The sequence below is a fragment of the Columba livia genome, chromosome 3, assembly GCF_036013475.1.
Source record: "Columba livia isolate bColLiv1 breed racing homer chromosome 3, bColLiv1.pat.W.v2, whole genome shotgun sequence".
In the NCBI taxonomy this organism is placed as follows: Eukaryota; Metazoa; Chordata; class Aves; order Columbiformes; family Columbidae; genus Columba; species Columba livia.
The window spans coordinates 114,518,019-114,539,902 of record NC_088604.1 but is presented as its reverse complement, the minus strand read 5'-3'; the positions used below and the strand labels follow the sequence as shown (position 1 = coordinate 114,539,902).

Sequence of the window (21,884 nt, the reverse complement as noted above, 5' to 3'; positions counted from 1 at the left end):
TTTTAAATAAATTGAGCGTGTCTAGCTTTTAAAGAGGTTCAAAGTACCAAGAAAAAAGAAGAGCAGAGTCAAAGCCAGGAAGATGTATGTGCTCCAACAGACCTGAAGTAGGCTTCGCTTTACCATACTGTTCCAGGTCGACTTTCTTTCATTCCCTGAGCTCTGTAAGTGGCAGCAAAAGGAAACACACAACTCTACCAACTGTTGGTCTTTTTGTTGGTGCATCCTTGACTGGGGATTCTGCTTGTCCCCCTTTGCAGTCCACAAACAACCTGAAGAAATGCAGCAGTAGGAATAGGGAATGGGAAACAGGGAACAGAGACAAGGAGACAAGCCGAGGCCTGGGGGAGTTTCTGTTTTCCTTTACACAACCACCTCTTGCGATTTTGTCAGCGTAACATTTGGGTTTTTTTTCTGAGCACAACAGTAACAACAAGAGCAGAAATGAAAGGCTTGTGGGTCCATTACTGCAAGGCTTCTGACCAAGGAGTAAAGAAGCACAACTCGATCTGCTCCGTCAGCTTAGACAGTTATTCCTGTCCAGTTTTTCTGGCTGCACAATAGGACAGTGGGGCTAATAATAATCTTCATTACTACAGCAAAGCATGAGTCTAAGAGAAGAGAAACAATCAGCGCAATGATACGATATATGATATGCAGTATCCAAATGCTGTATCCAAAGAAGCTGGGATTTCAGGAAAGCATCTTTTTACTATCATCCACAGACCTAACAACTCACTAAGGAATAAAAGACAGTTTGCAGTTAAAATAGGAACAGATACATTCACTTAATCACGCATCTTGTGACATGTGTTTCCTTTACAAAGTTTTTGCTTAAAAAATAGAAAAAGGAAAACAGATCATCTGATTTCGTTTTAAAAAAGGATCCTATACTCTTATCTACTGATTTCTAATTGCACGAAAGGATAGATACACACTACCTTCCATTCATTAACTTTAATCAAAAGAATTCTTGGCTGTTTCATTTAAGGCGGATTTAATCAAGCAAGGTTGGCTCTGAAGTGAAATTAGTGTCTTTAGACTGCGGAACAATTAATTTAGAGGTTTTTTTCTGCAACAGGTCCCTGATGAAATACTAAATTAATAGATTGCAATACAGCGTTTTGGATAGGTAATTTTAAATACAATTTAGGTGTTTTCTTGTAAGATGTATAGGCAAAACCTTTGTGCAAACTTGCATGTTATTTTTCCAAACCTCAGTGGAAATGTAAGATATTTCTCAAAAGACTTTGCAGTACCAAAAACCATGAAAACAAAAGTGTTTGCATTGCAGCTATGTATCATGCTAGAGATCAAAGACTTCTTCTCAGGTTCATCTCACACAAAAACAGTACACATAATGTGCTTCCCTACCAACAAGCTATTGTGAAGCTTTTGGTTATTAAGCATTTGCACCAGGTAGGATAAATAAAATAACAATGTTTTACATAAACTTTGAGGATTGTGATTTGAAATCACAATAAATGCATAATGTGGGTCTCTCTGGAGTCTTTTACTCCAAGTCATTTCATCTCCATTATGATGAAATATGCCCATTTCTCATCTCAAGCTGAAATAAGGTAACTCTACACAACCACTGTAAACCAAAGCAAACCCTACAGTCAGCCCCCCGATTCTAGTTGCCTTGAAAGGTACCAAACCCCCCTGCTGTCCTCAGTAGAAGAATCCAAGAGGTGATGCATAGCAAAAACACAAACTCTTCCTAAACTGTTCCACACAAAGGATGTTTTGGACAATTTTTTTTATAACTAGGTGCAAGGCAAACGTCCCTGACTAAAGCCACAGCAAGTCAAATAAAATAACAGTTTAGATATCTGCACTAGAATCAGTTCTCTGATTGTTGTATGTTTAGTTAATTGGAAGAGTAGTTTTGCTCCTACAGTGACTTCCAGTCTATCTGCTTCATTCCTCTGGATCAGACCGAGAGCTGCAATTTTGTCTTGGGGCAAAGAAAAGAGCCTTCAAGACCATTTCAGTAACCAGTTGCTGATTCCAGCAAATACTTTACCCAGGTTGTTTGACTTAAACAACAACTTAACTTGTCTTATCCCTCACACAGGTGTACAGTGGAGTTTGAATGTTAATTTGGTATGTGCATACTTTAAAAAGAATAAAAAGTAAAAAAAGAAAATGCTGTTACTCAGAGATGGCCTGTGCATGATGGCACTGGCCTAGCCAAAGCTGTACTATCCCACTTCAATCCAAAAAGTTCAGGAAAAACAAGGTGAAGTCACAGCCTGTTCAAGATGTACAAATACCTAATGTAAAAAATTGAAGAGCAATTTTTTTGTCACCCACCACTGGGATGACAGCTCCACTAAAGATCTTACAATACAGAATATTTGTTCAGAACACTTATCAGACTATTTATCAGGCTGTCTAGTCAATTAAGTCAGCTCAGACGTTGGATAAGAATATACATGTTTGTTGGCCTGGAAGCTGCACTTTGCTTTTTCTAAAGATACTGTATTAGTTCATTAGCTCTTGACTAACCATGTGGAACAACCATATAAGCTTTTATACTATATGACAGCTCTAACAGCACATCACCTGCGAGGCTTGGAAGAGATTGCAAAGGGTTTCCAGCAAATCAATGTACAGGATCAGGTATGGAAGTCAACTGAATACAAGCCATGTTTCTGCTTGTTACCATTAGCCCTCACCTTTTACCTGATCAAATTTCCACCTGAGAAATGCGCTATGGTCAAAAGGCCACGAACCCCCATCCCTTACAGAGGCAATCCATCCATCTACCTCATTCAGGTTAGCCCTCTGAAGCATGCTCAAGGTTCATATCAACCTGAAAACCACCCAGCGATAACACCCAGCGTTCTGAATACAAGCGCTGCCTGTGCCGTCTTCTACCATTGCACTTTGCCTGCCCAACACTTTCTCAGTATAACTCAAGGTGTACTTGGAGTCTTCAAAGCATTATGTGACTTTGGAAACCATCACTACCTAGGTGGTTTCTCCCACTGTTCGCCAAGTAGGCTGTCGCTATGTTAGCTGAAGCTCTCCAGTCGTTGGCCTACAGTACAGAGCCAGAGGAAAACACTGCAAATACACAGTGGAAAGAAAACACCACAAATAGAGATCCAGACATAAGGGGGTTTTCACCAGCTTGTTGCATCAAATCCCTTGTCCTGGTTTTGTTGGCAAGAATGGTAACATTTACTTGACTCCTTGTCCTCTTTAACTTTCCCTGAGCCATACGGGATCTTCAGTGTCAAGATTATTGAGTGGCAAGACCAAGTATACTATATGGCACACGGCAAAATATATGCACGTGAAGAGTGGTCACATATTATTTATTATTATTACTAGGTTTGCAAAATGTATACGTTGTAAGTTTTAATGACTTAGTTAAAATAGATACAATTTAATTCCAAGTTAAAAACTGGCTATATAGAGAGAGCTATAAGTACTGTACGACCATGATCAAAGCATCACTATACCCAGCAGTTTTAACATTTAGAAATGTTACATTAAAATTTGTTATTAAATCAATGAAAGGTCAGAAAGATTAAGGGATTAAATTTCTTACTGGTACAAAAATATGCAAATCAAGTATTAGACCGGAATGTGGCCATGCCTTTATGCCCTCTATAGAGGACACGAACAAAAACCAGATTACATTTTGCGCTCCATGTACGACAGACTCACATTAAAAGTCTGTGGGAGGATGTTTTGTTTGTAGATCAAAGAAAAGGTGAAGTATGTAGAAAAAATTAAAAACATGCATGAAAATATTCCAGTTGGAAGCAATCTACTTTTATATTAATTTCTCTAAAGCTCTATTTAATGCCACTTTAGGTCTACAAAGGATGTAATTCTTAATGATTTGCATGATCAGGTAACCCACATGTGGCTACAATACAGTTGTAGGGTGTATGGTTTAATTTTTGTTCATGCCTCCTCTTCTTTCCCAAAACCTCAGCTCCTGACTTTGGGCTGCAATAACACAGGCATTAATATAGAAATATAAAGACTTAATGTGTGATAGGAGTCAAAACTGTGCCAGCTACATGGCACTGCAAAAGAAGCAATAAAACCCAAACTCTTATAAGCTCAGTAACCTTGTCCACGGTAAAATTAATTTTAAAAACTAATTGAAAGAAAAAAAAATACATTTGGAAAGCTGGGTTACAAAATAAAGCTCAAAAATGCCTAAATATTGCTTTCTTTCTGTCATGAGATATTTGGATATAGTAACTATGGTAAAATAGCAAATCTTCAGCTAACCAATTGCATTTGAAGTAGCGATATTTTTTTTGATCTTTTGTCTTGCACAGAGACCATCTGTCTACAGCGAACACTTACCTCACCCACAATCTTTCCCCCTTAAATAAATGTATCTCCTATGAATATCTCTAAAGAGACGCTTGTTTCCTAGACTATGATTGTTTTTTTTACGGCAGTTTCATTACTTTGCAATCTACTGCTGCCATCTCCTGTGTTAAATGAGGCAGCAAGTAACTTCATTCATACAAGCAGCTATTTAACTTTCACCATATGGGAATGGTTTCTGTTGGTCAAGCAGAGAGCACTCCACCTAAATATGTTGCAGAAACCTGTTAAAAAGTTGGCATTACCTCTAAGTGACTCCGTCGTTCTGCAATCACTCGTTCATCCTTGTTTCCAAAGAGCTTCTTTGGAGGGAATTCTAAAGTGGCAAGCTGAAAAACATTAAAGGATGAATCGGCATCAGAAGTGACAAGCTCAAATGAGAAAATTCTCTTTAAACTACAAAGCAACTGGGAAAAAGAAAATGCCACATATTCATGAGCTACGCTATGTGCTATTCGCAAATATCACATTACACATTTCTACTGATGTTAGTTCGATCTGGTCTGTAGTACTGCTAAGATAACAACGCATTTTGTCACAAGTGAGTGACAGAAAGCAAATTTAGGAATTAGGCTGCCACAGTTTGCCCACATAAGGATTACAAAGCCGCAAATTGAATCTGATGTGATAACACCAACTAAGAACTATGAAAGACCTCTTCAGAAATTCTGTCTTAGAAGAATGCCATTAGTCTCTTAAAACCTGTGGTCTCCAACCACACTGTTGTGTTAATTTGATTGCCTTATGTTGTATCATAAATGTAAGATCACTGAAGTTACATTGTGGAAGATGGCATTGTGGGACTCCAGCTGACATCTGAGCTGGATCTGAGGGACCTTTTAGTTGTGCCTTGAACTACAACTTCTTCCTTTACAGCAGGAACAGACTCTACAGCATGTACCTATACTGTGATGGAAGCTAAGATGATGGAAAATGGGGCTTCTTGAGCTGTAACTCAACTGTAGCTCAGTCACATTCAAATGTGTGTCCACGCTGGAAGCTGACAGCTTTAATTTCTGAAGAGAATCCACACGAGCAGGCAAAATCCCATTTAACATACTGAAAATGAAAACCAGGCAGCAGCACAGCTCCTGAAAACAGCTATTCAGATCTGTCCTTTTAGGAGTTCTTCCACAGAGGTGCTCAAAGCTATCTTCTCGTTTCTCTCTAGGAACTGTGGCAAGCTACACTGGCAAGGAAGAGAGTGAGGGAACTGTCTTCCTTTCTTGTACACTGACTAATAAAATGCTTGAACAAATTCCAGCCAGCTATATCTGGAAAGCACACAAAAGACTCAGGAGTTGGTAACAAGTACCAATGAACCTGGTCTGCGAAGCTGCTGCTGCTGGGAAGGCTGCACACGAAAGCATCATTTGTGTTTGCACTTGAAGACACATCAAAACTAATTTATTCCTAGTTCTCACTGTATGAGACAGAAATGTGCAACCTCACACTGGTATTGCTGGAGCTGTTCTGCAGGCGAAAGCCCTCTGTAAAAATGCCTCTTGCATGAATTCCCCGTGCCATTTGATGATATCAAAATAATAAACAAGATGCATCACTTTTAGTATATCAGCACATAAAGCACTGTAGAGAATTTATGGCGCAGAAGTATACTGAATTAAATGAGAAGCCTCACTATTAACATTGAATGTAAGCATCTTTAAAATAGAGGAATTCTGCAATACAAATAATTTATGCCCATTCTCTGGTTCAACTCCAGCTTGGAGAATGAGTGACACAAAGTGATGAGAGACACTGAAAGGAGACGAAGGAGATGTCTGCTCAGCATCAGTTTCACCAGCATGTCCCAGTTGTATTCCTCAGGTTTCTCTGACCACATTCTCAGGGTGCTGCTGCTTCATCTTGGCAGGACAAGCAGTACACAGCCAAACTGTATCCTATAATTATGTCCTTGAGACCTACTTTCACTTCTTAATCTATACAAGATTATAAGTGCTAATATTTCTAAGGACTTCAAAATCCCACCCCTGCAGAAATTTTATTGTTTAAAACACTACTGCATGATGTAACTGCAAGAAACAAGCAAAGTAAAACAACTACCATCACAATCCCCTTCTGGCCCTAGAAAGACTGGCTCTGTATTTATTTACTGATAAATACTTTCATTATAGGATTTTAAATTAGTATGTTAAAAAATAATTTGCACTAATAAAAAAAGCTACTGCTACAACATACTCAGACATACTCTGTAGAGTCAAAGCAAGGTATTATAGCTAAAATCAGGAATTATTTCTTCATCTAGTATAATTTGATTTTAACGGACATTTGGGGACTGATTCTACAAAACTATGGGATGGGGAAGTTGCTTTTCTAATCTGTTAGCTTTCTGAATACGTTTTAGGAGAACAGTTGCATTTTCCAAAGCCAGAAAGTTTTGCTAAACTCATTTAAACCGAAGTAGCTACTCACATAGTTCTAACATTTCTTATCTCACAGATCACCATGATACACAAATCTTAGAAAACAAACCAACAGAAGTCCATTATTACAGTAATGACTTTAATATGCAAGGGAAAGGCCTCAGCCAGTACAACTGGCTCCAAAATGTTCAAATTTGCAACATGTACCTAAATGAAAATTATAATTTCAATGGTGATTAAGACCTGAATCTGAATACTTTGGACTTGGAGAACTACGGATAACAGAAAGTTCTATCCAATGGGCCAAAGTATACTTGGCATATTATTTGTGTTTATATTACATATATTATTATGCATATTATATAATCTATAATATATAATGTATTATATATTATAAATAATATATGTATACAGAATACACATATCCATGCAACTATGTACTTGGAAGGATTTTGCATCTTGCAGGTGACACATCACGAGGCACTGACCACCTCCTGCAGTCACCACCTCTATGGGGCTGGATGCAGAAGGCACAAAACCTCGTGCTGCTGGAACACTTGCATGTCCTGCTCTTTGCTGCCATCTTTCCAAGGGCCCTCGGCCTCCTCTCTTAGCCAAATGATTGGCAGATGTCCATCACACAAAAAAATGAAGGCCATTTCTGTCCCGCAGATGACCACCCAACTATATGACAGAAAACTTCCAGCCATAGATTTCATCACCACGGCAGCAATCTTGCGAGCCCTAAATTATTCCAATACGCTGTATTCCACTACATGCCAAGATTCTGAATCCAGCAAAATAAAAGAGATTTAGAACTTGCCAGACTTGAGTTTCAGGCTGTCGAAACGCTTTTGCAGACATGACAGCACCAGTTTCAACTTGGTTCACAGCTTGAAAATTATCTTTGCAACATGAGAACTAGAACCATTCATGCAGCACCGTGAATTATGCAGTCCTCTATGTGACCGTGTAATTTCACTGTAATAGGAAGCTTGTCTATTGTAGTACATTGATCTAAAAATACAATATTAATATATTTAGCAGAGGTCATGTGCTTATATGTACACACCATTGATCTCTGTCACTCTAACTTACAGAGTTATTCTTTTAGTGTGGGGAAAATACATTGGTGTAAGAGTTCCACAAATATGCGAAGTGATGGCAAAATTTTCTCATCTTGTCAGAACTGTGGTTTATAAAAGAAAAGAAAAAGCCCAGCAATACAATTATACTGAAGCAATGACAAACGTTACAATAATTTTCTATAAAGAACCTCTATCCTGATGTATCATTTGACATGCAGACTCTGAATGTAACCATGCGCAATTCAGAAATGCAATGATTCAAGAGAATGTTGCGGTTTATTTAAAATACTTTATTCATTTAAGCCAAATTGCAGTGGAAAATATTTCAATAAATCCAAATTTTGTTATTAGTAGGACTACAATGCCTTTAAGAAACGGCGCAGTAACTTCACATGAGCTCACCCCTGCTATGGGTTAATGCACATAGCACAGTATGTGAATAAGCCGCATTTGTTCTCTTGCTTAAATATAGAAGAGATCTGCAGGTGGAGATTTTGCATCGAGATGTTTGCCTCAGCTGAAACACCGTAAGAGAATTTCACACTATCCAGATGCAGGAGTATAAATTATTCTTTTAGAATTAAATGGCCATGTACACTGTGGCTCAAGTTAATTCTTCAAGGGTCACACCTTGACTACAAGACAAACATTTTGCGGCATTAAAAGGCGTAAGAGTGGGACTCCACAGGTAGCAAGGTAAACCACTTTACTTCCCTGAAATTTCTGCAGCACGCCCATTCTCTCCCTGTCCCCCTTACTGCAGCAGCAATGACAGAGTTTGGCAGGCAGTCTTTTTCAGCAGGGATGTTTTGTCATTTCTTAGGGCTGCTGATAAGGCGATATGTTTTCTGTCAGGGGAAATTAAGAGGCATATTCCCCGGCCTGACAGGAAGAGAGAGCTCAAATGATTTCCTGAGAAGCTTCTGCATGTAGTGTGCAAGAATTCTAATTTGTATTTTGGCTGCAGAAGCATTGCTGCATACAAATTCTATTACATACATACGAGTGTGTACATGCATACCATGGAACAGGCTGGGACTACTCTTAGACCTAAAATGCAAAGCCAGATAATGTTTTAAAACAGTAGAGACACACCTCAAGACTGCACATCAGCACATCTAATGTCTTTTAGACATTAAACTTTTTACAGTTAATGATGTTTATCCTATCTGGCACTCGTTGCTAGGCAGTAGCAGTTTTAAGGAGAGGCAAACAGTCATTTGCAATTTATTCCCTAATTTCTTTACAATAAATAAAGGCTGTGTTTCATTTCTGAGTCTTGTATTACTTGGGGGCATGCTATTTGTCTGTCTCAGTAACTTCATCTGTAAGAAGCAACACTTACCTACCATGACATAGTATTTGTGAGATTAGTATGATCTGGTTTAGACAGTACTTGGCCCAGTCCTCAAGGGGAAAGTGCTACATCCCTAGCAATTATTATTCTAGCAAATTTTAAACAGCTTAATGGATTCCTGTACTTGTCTCACTTTTCTGCCAGGAGATGGGTTTTAACAAGGTTATCAGCAGGTGGTTAACGCTGGTAAGAGTAGACGGCAGAACAGTAAGCAACCCTTTTTTTAGTCACCTATTTTATCTTATATACAACTCTGACATTAAGATTTGCCCACTTTGGGCAACAGCATATACCTAACAACATCTATATGTAAGCACAGTCCTTTCAAGTGAAACCATACATCTTCAACTACTGAGCCCTGAGAAGACATGTAAATTTGGATCACGACCTTCTGGAAGCCGAGAGAGTGCACACGAAGGCTCCAAAACCACGAAAGGCTCTGCCTGGGACAGGGTGAATTCTCATTTTAGGACCATTACAAAATGAAGCCATCAGCATTTCAAGGGTGCCCTTTATTTTCTATTATATTCAGTTGGAGACTCTTCACTGACATTAATTGAAGGTAGCCAGGGACCTGCTGGATTTAATTCAGTTCAGGGGTTTTACAGTAGAGCAGAACGTAATGTTAACAGAAAGTCTTGTACAGTACTTTGTAGATCATATTTCAATATATAGTGGACCAAAGTAAAATACCACATAATACAGTCATGTAGGCTTGTCACTTCTGAAGTGTGAAATTGCTCCAAGTGTTATGGCTCCCTAAACATTAAAAAAAGGGCCATTTTCAAACATCAAGCAAAAATCTACAGGATTTGAAAGATCTCATTATTTCTGGTGGGTAAAATCTACGTTTTAGTGCCTACAACGTGGTAAAAGATTTTTTTAAGAAGAAAAACAGGGCAGACACTGATGGAGGCTGAGTCATCTTTAATCTTTCATCCCAAATTCTCTTTGTGCTTCAATGTTTTGATATATTTAAATGGAGGGAAAAGGAGGAAAAAAGAAAATTAAGAAAATGCTAACTATAAAATTTAAAAGTCAGTCTTCTTTAACTCTCCTGTTACTTTTACAACTCTGAATTTTCTCATTTTTCAAAGAGCACGCCTGACTTTTGATCCTTTGTACCAGAAATCTCTGTCACAGATGAGAAAAATCAAAGAGAAGAATGTGGCTTGGTTTTGCAGCCACTGTGGCTGCACCTGACTTGATTTTGCAGTGAGTAATGAAAGAAAAAACTGTCCTACTTTTAGGTTTTAAAGTTTAAACAAAGTAACTTAAGCCTCAGCTTCTCAAGATGTACTAAGACTCTAAAGAAATTGGACAAAAGCTGGAATCTTAACTAGGAACCGGCACTAAATATTCAGGGATGTGACAACATGGTAAGAAGAAGAAAGCTTAACTGCTGTATTTTTACTAGTATTTTGTGTGAAATAAACTGTGACACACCTATTCTAAACAATTTCATAAAAGAGCCTCAGGCAATGGAAAAGAGTTAACACGTAATGAACAAATTAAAGGCAACTTTATACATCCTGAGGAAAAAAAAATCAAATATGGATCAAAGATAATCTGAGCATGTACTATCCACTAAAAAAGAAACCAGCAAAATAACTTAAAAACCACCTAAGTCACATTTTCAGGTGATATAGCTCAAACTATTTAAAGTTCAAATGATGTTTTCCCAAATAGGAGTGAATAAAACTCTAAACTTATTCTCCTTTTAGAAAAATAACAACATAGTCCTCCATCATATAAGCCCTGCAGTGCTTCACTGATACGTATACTGCAGGGAAGTGATGCTCTTGGAGGACAGGAAAATCAAAGACAATACTTTCCATTATCACCTAATGCAGGAGAGGGAATATCCAGGGGATTATTTTCTGGATATCCAGCTTGTCACCTACTTTTCTTCTTCCATTTCTAATATTCTCTCTCAAAATTCTTTTCCATGTCTTCCAACATGTTCTCCCACACTTCCCAGCTTGCCTCTACTTTATTGATATATTTTTTTCCACCCTCTATGATCTAACTAATTATTTTTCTTGCTCCATCACCCATTTGCCATATCAAAGTTCCTGTTCCACCCCATCCTCTCTACTATGTGCCAGAAGGAGAAAAGGATTTGACATTTTCAGAGTCAGGATAGATATCTGAGTAACTACAGATCAGCCAAAACTCTGAGGTGGACCCATGTCAAACTTCTTAACGTAGCAAACTCCTCGGAGAAGACCGAAGAGCTTTTAAAGAGCAACAAAAGGCACCACTTATTATAACAAACAAATAGGAATAATTAATCTCCTAAACCAAAGAAAACTCAGATGACCAGGAAACAGAACTCCCCAGGTCTTTGTGGTGTTTGGGACCTGAGGAGCTCCTCCATCAGCGACAGATTCCAGCCCTCTGGGGCTGTCCCTCCTCACTGCTACAGGCTGCATCTCACTCAAAGGAGACCAAAGAATTAGGAGACAAAGGAATTAGGATCTTACTCGTTCCTTGAGGGAGTCTGCTTTGAAAAATCCTAGCTAAATCAGTCAGCTAATATTCTCTTTCTGACAAATACAAGAAAGACCACATTGCAGAGTGATGTGGTAGAGTTCCATTTTGGGGTTTTTTGGTCTGTGTGTGGTCTCTCCCAAATACAATTTATGCCACAACCTGGTTTCCCCGTTTCTTTACAGTGCAGCCTTTCCTCAAAGAGGAAACTGTTTTTCCCCTTATACATGAGAACACTCTTTTCTCCCTGCTCTCCATCCTTTTTGCTCTGTGCTAAAGATTCGCCTGCCCACAGAACTGCTTCAACCTTTGCATTTCTGGCTGGCAGCAGCAACTCCAGGTTTGCAGGTTGTGTTTCGCCTGGCCTAGTGCAGGCAGCCTGGTGAGCCAGGTCTCTTCTCTGCCCTCCAGAACACACCCCATTTTGGCCAGAGCATCCTGGAGACCCTGTCGGGCTTAACCTGCCCAGCACGCAATTCTGTAACTTCCCCGCTGTACTCAAACTGGCGACAATTCCTTGCCTTTTTCCTACTTATGTCTCTGAAGCGTTACCCATTTATAAATAGGTACCTCCTCTGCACCATTTCCCTGTGATACTGGCACTAAGACATGCCAAGAAGCACAAGCACTTAACATCTCCTCCTGTAAGCAGATGCAGTTCTGTTCTGAGGCCCCTCAAAGTCTGGACACTGTGACTAACCCCCACAGATCATCTTCTCTGGATTCACCAATACATGAGCATCTCCTCAGGATGCACAAGTTCTTACAGCTCTGCTGTCTCTAATTCTGCGAAACTCTCTTTAAACTTCTAAGATCTTCGCGGCATGCTTGCCAGTTACCTTCCTCAAAGACAGGCCCAACTGCATCTCCAAAGAACATTTCAACTTCATCTGTCACTGAAGAGGGCTAAGAATACAAAAAAGACATTCACCTCCTGTGAACCTCTCTGAAAACTCACTCTGATGATGCAAAATTACCAAGTAGAACTGGACACCAAAGATTCCTCTTTTATATTTCACTAAGTGTGCCTCACTGTCTTTCAGTTCTGCCCACCTGCCTATCAAACATGATCTGTAATTATCAACAAGGTTTGGCAGTTCTCACATCCAAGTTTCTCCTTAAACAAGCAGGCTGACCTGCTCAATATGCATTTTTGGAGCTATGGTGAGATGTGGAGGCCACGGCTCATCACATTATTTTAACTCCATTTAGTCTGCCTCCTGCTGTTGAGAAAATGAATTAACTGCAGCCAAAGAAGTTACCTTGCATTACAGGGGTGTTTTTCTTTTCCTTAAAGCAATTTCTAGACTAGTCAGAATAATAACATACTGAAAAAGAGCTATAAACGATGGTCAATATAATATTTGACAAATTACTTCATTGTTTTGTTCATTACAAGTAGCACGATAGCATTTAAATACAGAATAACTATAAAAATGAGCAAGAGGATGTATCAAAGTTCATGTAAACCTTTCATAGTTCTATAAAATCATGCAGCTTCGGGCTTTTAATCTCTCTTATGAAAACTGGCAACTAATACAGCCAGGGCATCTTTCTAAATGTGAACTACTATCTGCATAGCTCAGGATTATCAACTAAGAAAAGAGGGACAAAAATTGGCTCAAATGCCAAGGGAAATATATTAATATATTCTGGCTGCAGAAAGGCAGAATAAGATGGTGGAGGAGCAGCATACACCAACCCAAAGGATATCATTATCTCACCTGTAAACCAGTCAAAACCGAAATAAAACATCATTAAATACTCTCCATAGAATAAGCATGAAAAAAATTGTAACATACTATGGATTTTGCTCCCCTATTAATCTATCCCTTGCCCTAAAATATAGGTCTCTGGGGGAAAAATACCAGTACCGCATGGCAGACAGTGGTCTAAGACAAGGGCATGTGCTGACCTACAGAGTCTATGGGCAAGTTTAACACATATTCTCTACGATTTCAGCTCATGATTTTGCAAACTAAACATTAAGTTTTTGTCATGTAATCTCAGGTCATGGTGCTCGATTATTTCTTTAAAGAAATGGAAACTACCGATGGGTTTGCAAGGCCACGTCTTCAAAGCTCAACAGATTCACCAATCTTCATCTGTGCATGGCTCAAATCCCACTTCTCAAAGAGAAGGTAAAAAAGGAATTTTCTGGTACTCTCTGCAAAGTTTATTTTCCTTTCAAAAATTATTAGGGATTTGATTCATTATCTTCCCACTGGGATTTCTAGCAAGGTTAAGGAACTGTCCCTGCTGCACGGCAGACACCATCTTCACTGTGGCAATGCCATGGTGACTATGAGGCCACTTCAACTGCACACCGAGAAGTCCCAATCCCATTTGACTTCAGCAACAGAAATACGTTCAGAGAGGAGAACTCACCATAGCAGTTTTAACAGCTCTTCCAAAAAAGATTTGCTTGTTGCGTACGAGCTCATTGCAGTGACAGCTGGCAGCACTTATGAAACATCCTCATCTCGTGCGGCCAACTGATGCCATAAATTTCAGTCACCCTTGCCTTTGAGAAATGCTAATAATGAAAACCCAAAGAGTGGCGATAATTTCTACTGCTGACTAGATGGATGCCTTTCTGACTACTCAAAATTAATGGCAGATCTCAGGGTCTCAACGAACAGCTGTCACAGAGAAACACACCTGCAAACAAACACGCAATGTGCCTCTGAGTTTGATTTGTTACAGATATAAAGCTGCAGCTCTCACAACAAACTGGACTGATTAGAAGGAGAAGCCAGCTAGCCTTCTGCCTCACTTCAAATGATACAACCCGAGAAAGCGCAGTGCAAGTACACAAATGGGAAGCCTAAAAGGAACTAATTAGTGCCCCCTCCAGCAGTAAGACTGAGTGATAGACACGTAGGTCATACATAAACTTTCACTTATGTCTAGTCTTACAGACATTATAGAACTAGCTGCTTTATCACAAGACTAAAAACTAGCTGTAAACCTCATACAAATTCAGGATTTTCCTCCCACTATTGTTGTCATTAGGTAAAGTTGAAAATGACAGATAACTAATTAAATGTAATACCTTTAAAAGATACATTTTCAGGAGCTTCCTTGGCAAAGGATTTTGAATCTGCAGGACAGAAAAAGCAATTATGGGGACCAGAAAGATCACTGTTACGATCAGATTTAGAATTGCTCTTGAGACCCTGGATGCACAGTGATGGGTGAGAGTAGATATTCGTTTCCAAGTATAACAGAATTTCTTGATCAAGCACTTGAAAATAAATGCTTCGCAAGCAAGATCCACGTATATACCACATACAGATGGAAAACTCAAAGACGCACTTGACTAAAATGACATGATATTGAAGCCACCATCATTATTAATCGTCGGGGAGAAAACAGGGATGTGTTTAACTATTGCAAGTATTTGGGTTTGGATTACATGTCAGTAATTTCACATCTACTGTTTTGTCAGATGATTTCTAGAAAGCTATATTTCCATCCTCAGCAAGCACTAAATCATTGAGTCCATATACGTGTGATGCTGCTCCACCTACACAAGTTTTAGTCACCCAAGAAAGCCGGGGCAAGCTACAGGATGACATGGAATTATTATTTTTTACAGCATCCTTAGAATGAGTTACAGCACATAGGAGCCTTCAGGTACGATCAGAATGGAAACTATGCTACTCTAGATATGTAAATCAAACCCTGCAGTATCTAAAGGGGGTACCTGTGCCTAAAGGGGACGTACCAGAAAGCTGAGAGGGACTTTTTACAAGGGCATGTAGTCACAGCTTTAAACTGAAAAAAGGGCAGATTAGATGTAAGGAAGAAATTGTTCACCCTGAGAGTGGTGAGGCACTGGAGCAGGTTGCCCAGAGAAGCTGTGGGTGCCCCATTCCTGGGAGTGTTCAAGGTCAGGTTGGACGGGGCTCTGTGCAACCTGGTCCAGTGGAAGGTGCCCCTGCCCGTGGCAGGGGGGTTGGAACTAGATGAGCTTTAAGGTCCCTTCCAACCCAAACCATTCTATGATTCTATGATCTGAAACTATTTTACTGATAAAAAAACATGATTATGATACTATGCAATTCACTAGATCATTGAGCAGAGCCTTGAAAATCAAATTATCAAACAATCAAAGCAATTATTATGTCCAATGGATCATGCATTATGAGATGAAGGACTCACCCCCCTCCAAATGTTTTTTTTTGTTGTTTTTTTTTTTTTTTTTTTCAATTTCTACATAACTAATGTAAAAGACTTTTGCACAGCACAATCAGTGAAACATGGCATTTGATGTCTGCCTGCAGTTTAATTGTATCTTGTGCTGAATTTATCATAAGACCTATAAAGCTAATGGTTTTTTCACAGAGAACTATTTGGAAACTCACAGGTTTCATTATCTGCTCAGGACAGACAAAAAACAACCATACACAAAAAACCAGTCTCATCATTGACCAAAACACAGGAGAGAGGACGGGAAGGAGAGAAACTATTTCTGCAGGATTGCCTGTACCAAGCCAAGAAAACTTTGCTGTACAAATCTAGCACACAAAACCCCAATAATCACAAATTAGTCCCAAAGCCAGGCTCTCACAAGGCTCTTACACATTCAGATTCAGCTCTACAACGAGAAATTCACACATTGAATTTATTTTCCCACTAGAAGTACATTGGGAATTGCATATTATGCTGGAAGCAAATACACCGGGGGGTGGTTGGTTGCTGTATCTCAGGATACAGTCCTGGTTAGCAGCTATGAATTCAGAGGGACCACGCGGAATAAATACACTTCCCTGTAATCGAACTTGCACTGAACTACACGATACGGTTAGCAGCAATGTTTTTCACACTTCACTTATGGGAACAAATTCTCCTGTTCATAGATATCTGTAGACTGATGTACTGAGCAAAGTCCTGAAGTTTCTTTTAAAAAGAGCAGCAGCCAAACGTCTTGTGCTGCCGAAAGGAAGGCAAGAGAAAGCATTTAGGGATCTACCTCTTAAATCGCTTCTGTAGCTGGTGGCAAACTAAAGCTGATCTGGAAGTACTACATATATAAACCTGCAGGCTTTCAGAATGCTCTGAACATACTATAATTAGGAATGGGAGCTGGAAGCGTGTATATGACAAAATATGCTTCCTGTGTATGTACTTCTTGGCTGTTATAGGTGACAAGAATATGAATGTTAAAAATCTAAAATTATCTATACCATAATTACTGTAATTGGTACTGAATGAAGGTGAAGGCTATAATCATATGCTTGTATAATGGTATTATAAGGTTTACACACAGATATGGATTCTAAAATTTACTACTTTGTTTTTCTTTCAATATTTATAGAAAGATATATTACTAAAGCTAATGAAGTTCCAGGCTAGAAAGTAAAAATTAAGGTTTACTATTAGTTTTGGTTTTACATTTCAAAAACCATTTTCTAAATGCTTTTCTATATACTTGCAATTCTGCTAGAGGTATTATTTTAATACACATCATGGCACTTGATATTTACAAGCACATCAATGTTGTAAATAATTTGCATTCTAATCTATGCTCAAACACAGAGTTTCTTGCAAAAAAGCTTTTAGACTTTTCATGCACGCTTGGTGTTTGTCCTTAGGTTGCCATGTTAAATTTGTTACTCTTCTATTATGTTTTTCCATTGTATAAAAGCAAATCGACAGTGCATATTCTTGATTATTAAAATACACACGTATATCCAAGTTTGGTAGTTAATATCCAGAAACATCCTTCCAATCCAAGCAGAACACATCAACAAGCTCATTTCTTCACTGGATCAAATTTACACATACAGAAATAAATCTTAAAATATTGTCATACACTATGTGCAGTAAGGGTTATGGAGCTCCTAGAGGCTGAAAAAATCCGAATTAAGAATCCATACACAGGCAAAACTAGACTTTCTGAAATAATGAGAAAACATTTGTAGCAAGATACGTACCATCATGTTCAATACTATGTGCTATATCCTGTTGTCTCTAGCACATGTAACCCTTGCTTTTAAATAGTTTCTTGGTCAATTTGGTTTCTATACATCAATCTCAATAATCATTGAACTTGTGAAGGAACTGGGACTTTAGTCACTGCAGGATCAATGCTTCAGCATAAACATTGAATGTTTCAGAACAAACTAATATAAAATATAATCTTAGAAGTTTTTAGTTACAGTTATGTACAGCTACAGTGCTTTACACTACCTACAACACTAGAAGCATCCAAATGTCCAGAATTTGGCATTCAATATGAGCATACTCCCTAGATCTTCTATATTAATTAAATATCCAGTTACTGACACCAATAAATGAGGCAAAAAGAAAAAGGTAAAACAGCAGAGATTCAGGCTGGCCAGCTCTGATGCACCAAGCTTTCTCCTGCTGCCAAAGCAGCTCCCAAGCCCCAGGAGCTCACTGGTTATGTGGCAACCAGCTCGCCAGTCGTGCAAGCCAAGTGCCTCCAGGGTATTGCTTCCTCCTCTTTTTCCCTTTCCAGGTCATCCCAGGAGATTAACACAAATTTTACATTTGATGAGACACTACAGCTGCACAGTTAAAAATCAGAATTGGCCAGATAGCCAAGACCTCAGCCAGAACTCTGCCCTAAGTGCTCTGCACAAGTCTGCTGCCTGGCTGCTCTGCTCCTGGTTTAATTTCTCTGTGTTCTTCCTTTCGAGGGAGACCTCTGAATCTATGCTAAGGAAGTAATAATTACATAAACAGAGAGAAGTTGCCTAATTACCCTTGAGGCTACTGGGGGGGGAGGGAGGAAGGGAGTGGGCAGAATAAAAATCCCCAAACTCCCACCAACTGTGTCTTAAATGTTAGTTAAAAAGTTGCATTTCTCTGTCAGTGATCCTGGACAAAATCTCTTCCAGAACCCAAGGATGCTCTCCTAAAATTAATGGCTTCATCTCAAATCCATCCCCTCACCATTATCTCTGCCAACATGTCACACTGCAGATTTCTTCTACATATAACTTATCAGGAGCACCAGATGTATGGACCACTGAAAAAGAGAATGGAGATTCCTCCCTGGCAGTCACCCAAAAGAAGAGGAGGGAGGCAAAAGGAAAGGACAGCAAGATCAGTCAGTGGTGATTAAACGAACAGCTCATGCCTCTTCATTCATCAACAGGGCAGAATTAGTCCTAAATAAGCGGGTCTATAAAAGAGTTTAAAAAGAACTTAAGAAAGGACTACAAAACTGGTGCCTATTATATTTTAATAGCAAACGTGTACATAAAGTTGGGAGGTTATGGCTGGATGAAATGGGAAATGGCTTCACTGAGATATAACATATTTCTTATATCTCTTCCCTGAGATAAAAAACACTTCCAGTAAAAAAATGAACAAGCTACTTTGAGTTTTGAAAAATCGGAACTATTAAAAAATATTTTAAAAATAAGCTTGCAAGAAACATTTTGAATGCAATATGTTTTTAAAAACATTCACATACTATTTTTGAAAAACTAGAGAAACATCTTCTGCTCTTTGAGTTTCATGCAATTCTCACAGGTATGCAAGGCAAAGATCAGCCTGCTAACTCCTCCCATTGACAAAAGCCTCGAGTTCAAGCCTCAATATTATTCAAACAGAATAATATTCTGTCAGAGATTTCTGATAAGCAGAGGATATTATCTTCAGAAATAAAAAGAAGCAGTATGTAACTCTCATTGACACTACCAATGAAAGCCCTTCCTCCAGAATACTACATTAAAAAATATACTATACTTAAAGTGCCTGAAAAACCCCATCATCCAAGCAACAGTCTCTAATCCCAACCTCAGAGACTCATGATATTGATCTGCTACTGCAATATATCCTGCACACTCATTTCCCCGGGAAATAGCAGATGGGGATAGATCACCTGGGAACTTTGGCTTGAAGGTATAAGTTTACATAGATGTTTCTGATATGGGTGTTATGCATCCATTCAGTCATGTAAGACAACAAAAGCCAGACCAGCAGAAGGGGAAGCTGGCTCAAATACAACCTAAAATTCCTTAATAATTATAAACAGTCCTTTTGTGCTTTAGACTGTGAAAGATACCAATATACACTTACATACAGAATCCACATATTAAATACAAATACACAAATTAATACATTCTCTTAAATAAGCTAGAAGGTGATAGCTTCAGCACTCCTGTAGCAATCTTACCTATAGGCATATGTCCTTAACTCAATGAATGAATCTATAAATGCAAGCATACCTTTTAGCTTCTCTTTGGCAGTTCTCTATGGATTTGCTAATATTTTAAGTTGAGAATCACTATTAGTAATAAAAATGCCTCAATAGTTGGTGCTCCCCTTAACACCATGTAGACATTTTTATGGACACAGAAGTTTCAAGAAGATTCACAGGCAAGTCCATAAGCAGAGTCTACAGTGAAAGGCCCACTAACCTTGGCCTATAAACCTGGATGCAAATAGGAATTTAGGATGAGTGACTTCATAAGCTTTGGATTCGGGTAGGGAAAACAAACAGACAACTGTTCCTCTTCTCTCCTTTGAAAGAGGGAAGAAAGTGGTAGGAAGAGGAAAGCACTGGCCATCACAACAGCGCATCACTTGAACTTGCTGAACTAACAGGGATGGGAGAGTGAGTTTTCCCTCACAGCAAAACAAGGATAAGGAAGGGAAGGTTTTCTGCAGCAAGCAGCACCCCAGTAATATGTCGAAACCATGAACTGGTATGAGAAGATGAAGGAAAAGTTAACAAAGGAGGATCTTACTCTGAAAGTTCTCATTTCTCTATTAAAGAGCCCATTTGCTCCTGCTTCTGACAATGACAATTAAAAAGTACATTCATTACAGAGACTACTGCAACTAAAAGCCAAGTATGGTCTTAATTAAAATTCCAGAAATAATAAGAAAGTCATTAACAATCTAGCAGCATAAGAAAGCTAAAGCTGAGCAAATGACAATCATGCAGACGTAAAAAAATTAGGCACTGTTAAAATGCTGGTAGTCATCTGCCTCTGGCACAATCTCACCTTGCTGCAGCTTCTTCAGTCTTTCAAAATTTGCATGTGACATATTTCAATTAGATACCCAGTTGTCAGCAACCACTTAATTACATTAGAAGAAATATGCAGGTATATAAAATATATGGCATATTATAAGACTGGAAGACATTTCTGCTTCCGAAAGAGATACTATTTAAAAGAAAAGAAAAAAAACACCAAAAAATCCTTCCTAATAAATCAGTTTGCCAATACATTCCTTTGGGAATTCAGTGGCAGCAACACGAAATGCAAGATCAGCAAATTATTAAAATACTGATGTAGTAACTCTGAGCTGAGCAATTAATGAGCTGTAAAGTTCACTTCTAAAAGCAGGACACTCATACATTAAACACGTCCACAGTATTTTCGCTGTTCATTATAAATATTAATTTAGAGTTGGAAGGTGAACTATGCAAAATAAAATTCAACCCTGATGGATTCTGATAACATTGCTTTTAAGGATCAAGTTTCTCTGGAATAATATACAGTAACTAATGACACAACTTTGCAAAGTTTGGTATTAAAATGCATTTTAGTGTCATGGTGAAGCCCAAATTAGGTCAATGACAGATGAGCAGAAGCAGACAGATTATTTTCAATTTACCAAACAAACTGAACTCCTACTTACATTGCAAAATTAATCCAAAATTACCATACATAAAGGCTATTTTAAATAAAGGTAAAAATATGGGAAGCCATCGATCATTCACATATGCAACATTGATAATGAAATCTTCACTACAGCGCACAACATTACACGTTTCACCCATCACAATGTGCTCTTCCCCTCTTGTAAACAAGGACACAGTAGTTTGTAGAAGTGCTGATCAGCGGAAGAAACAAACTGTGTGTCAGTCGGGTTTCATCTGTCCCCATACGTGCCTTTTCCTTCTAGTGCCCTAAGTCTCAAAGCAGGAACGGACGCAACAGCTGTACTATGTCCAATAAAGAACACGGTATCAGTGCTGCAAGGGTTTCCAAAGCCGGCACTCGAGTGATAGTAACTATCGAAAAGCAGGAGATGGCACGGCCAAATATTTATCTTGCTTCTCCTGAACTTCACTGTGCTTTGTATTTATCAAAGATACACATACTTGAACCTCACTGATAATTTATTGAAGGTTATTGCAAAGTGAAGGCTCAATAAAGGCTGGAAGAAGATACTACTAACACTATAAATCTATTGTTT

At 38.7% G+C, this 21,884-nt stretch overlaps 1 protein-coding gene across 5 annotated transcripts in view; it reads right to left on the bottom strand.

Moving 5' to 3' along the window:
• Positions 1 to 21,884, bottom strand: part of KIF16B (kinesin family member 16B) — a 133,394-nt gene that overhangs the window by 11,447 nt on the left and 100,063 nt on the right. For 3 of the 5 annotated variants that reach the window (XR_010471770.1, XM_021290996.2, XM_005504993.3), the window contains one exon: positions 4,614 to 4,697. The exons of 1 other annotated variant lie outside the window; for it this stretch is intronic. Coding sequence is in view for 3 of the 4 variants with exons in the window: in XM_021290996.2 (XP_021146671.2) it covers positions 4,614 to 4,697 (84 nt within the window). In the remaining variant the exon portion in view is untranslated. Of the gene's footprint in view, positions 1 to 4,613; positions 4,698 to 14,621; positions 14,794 to 21,884 lie in introns of those variants that run through there. One more of the 5 variants, XM_021290999.2, reaches the window with a different exon arrangement.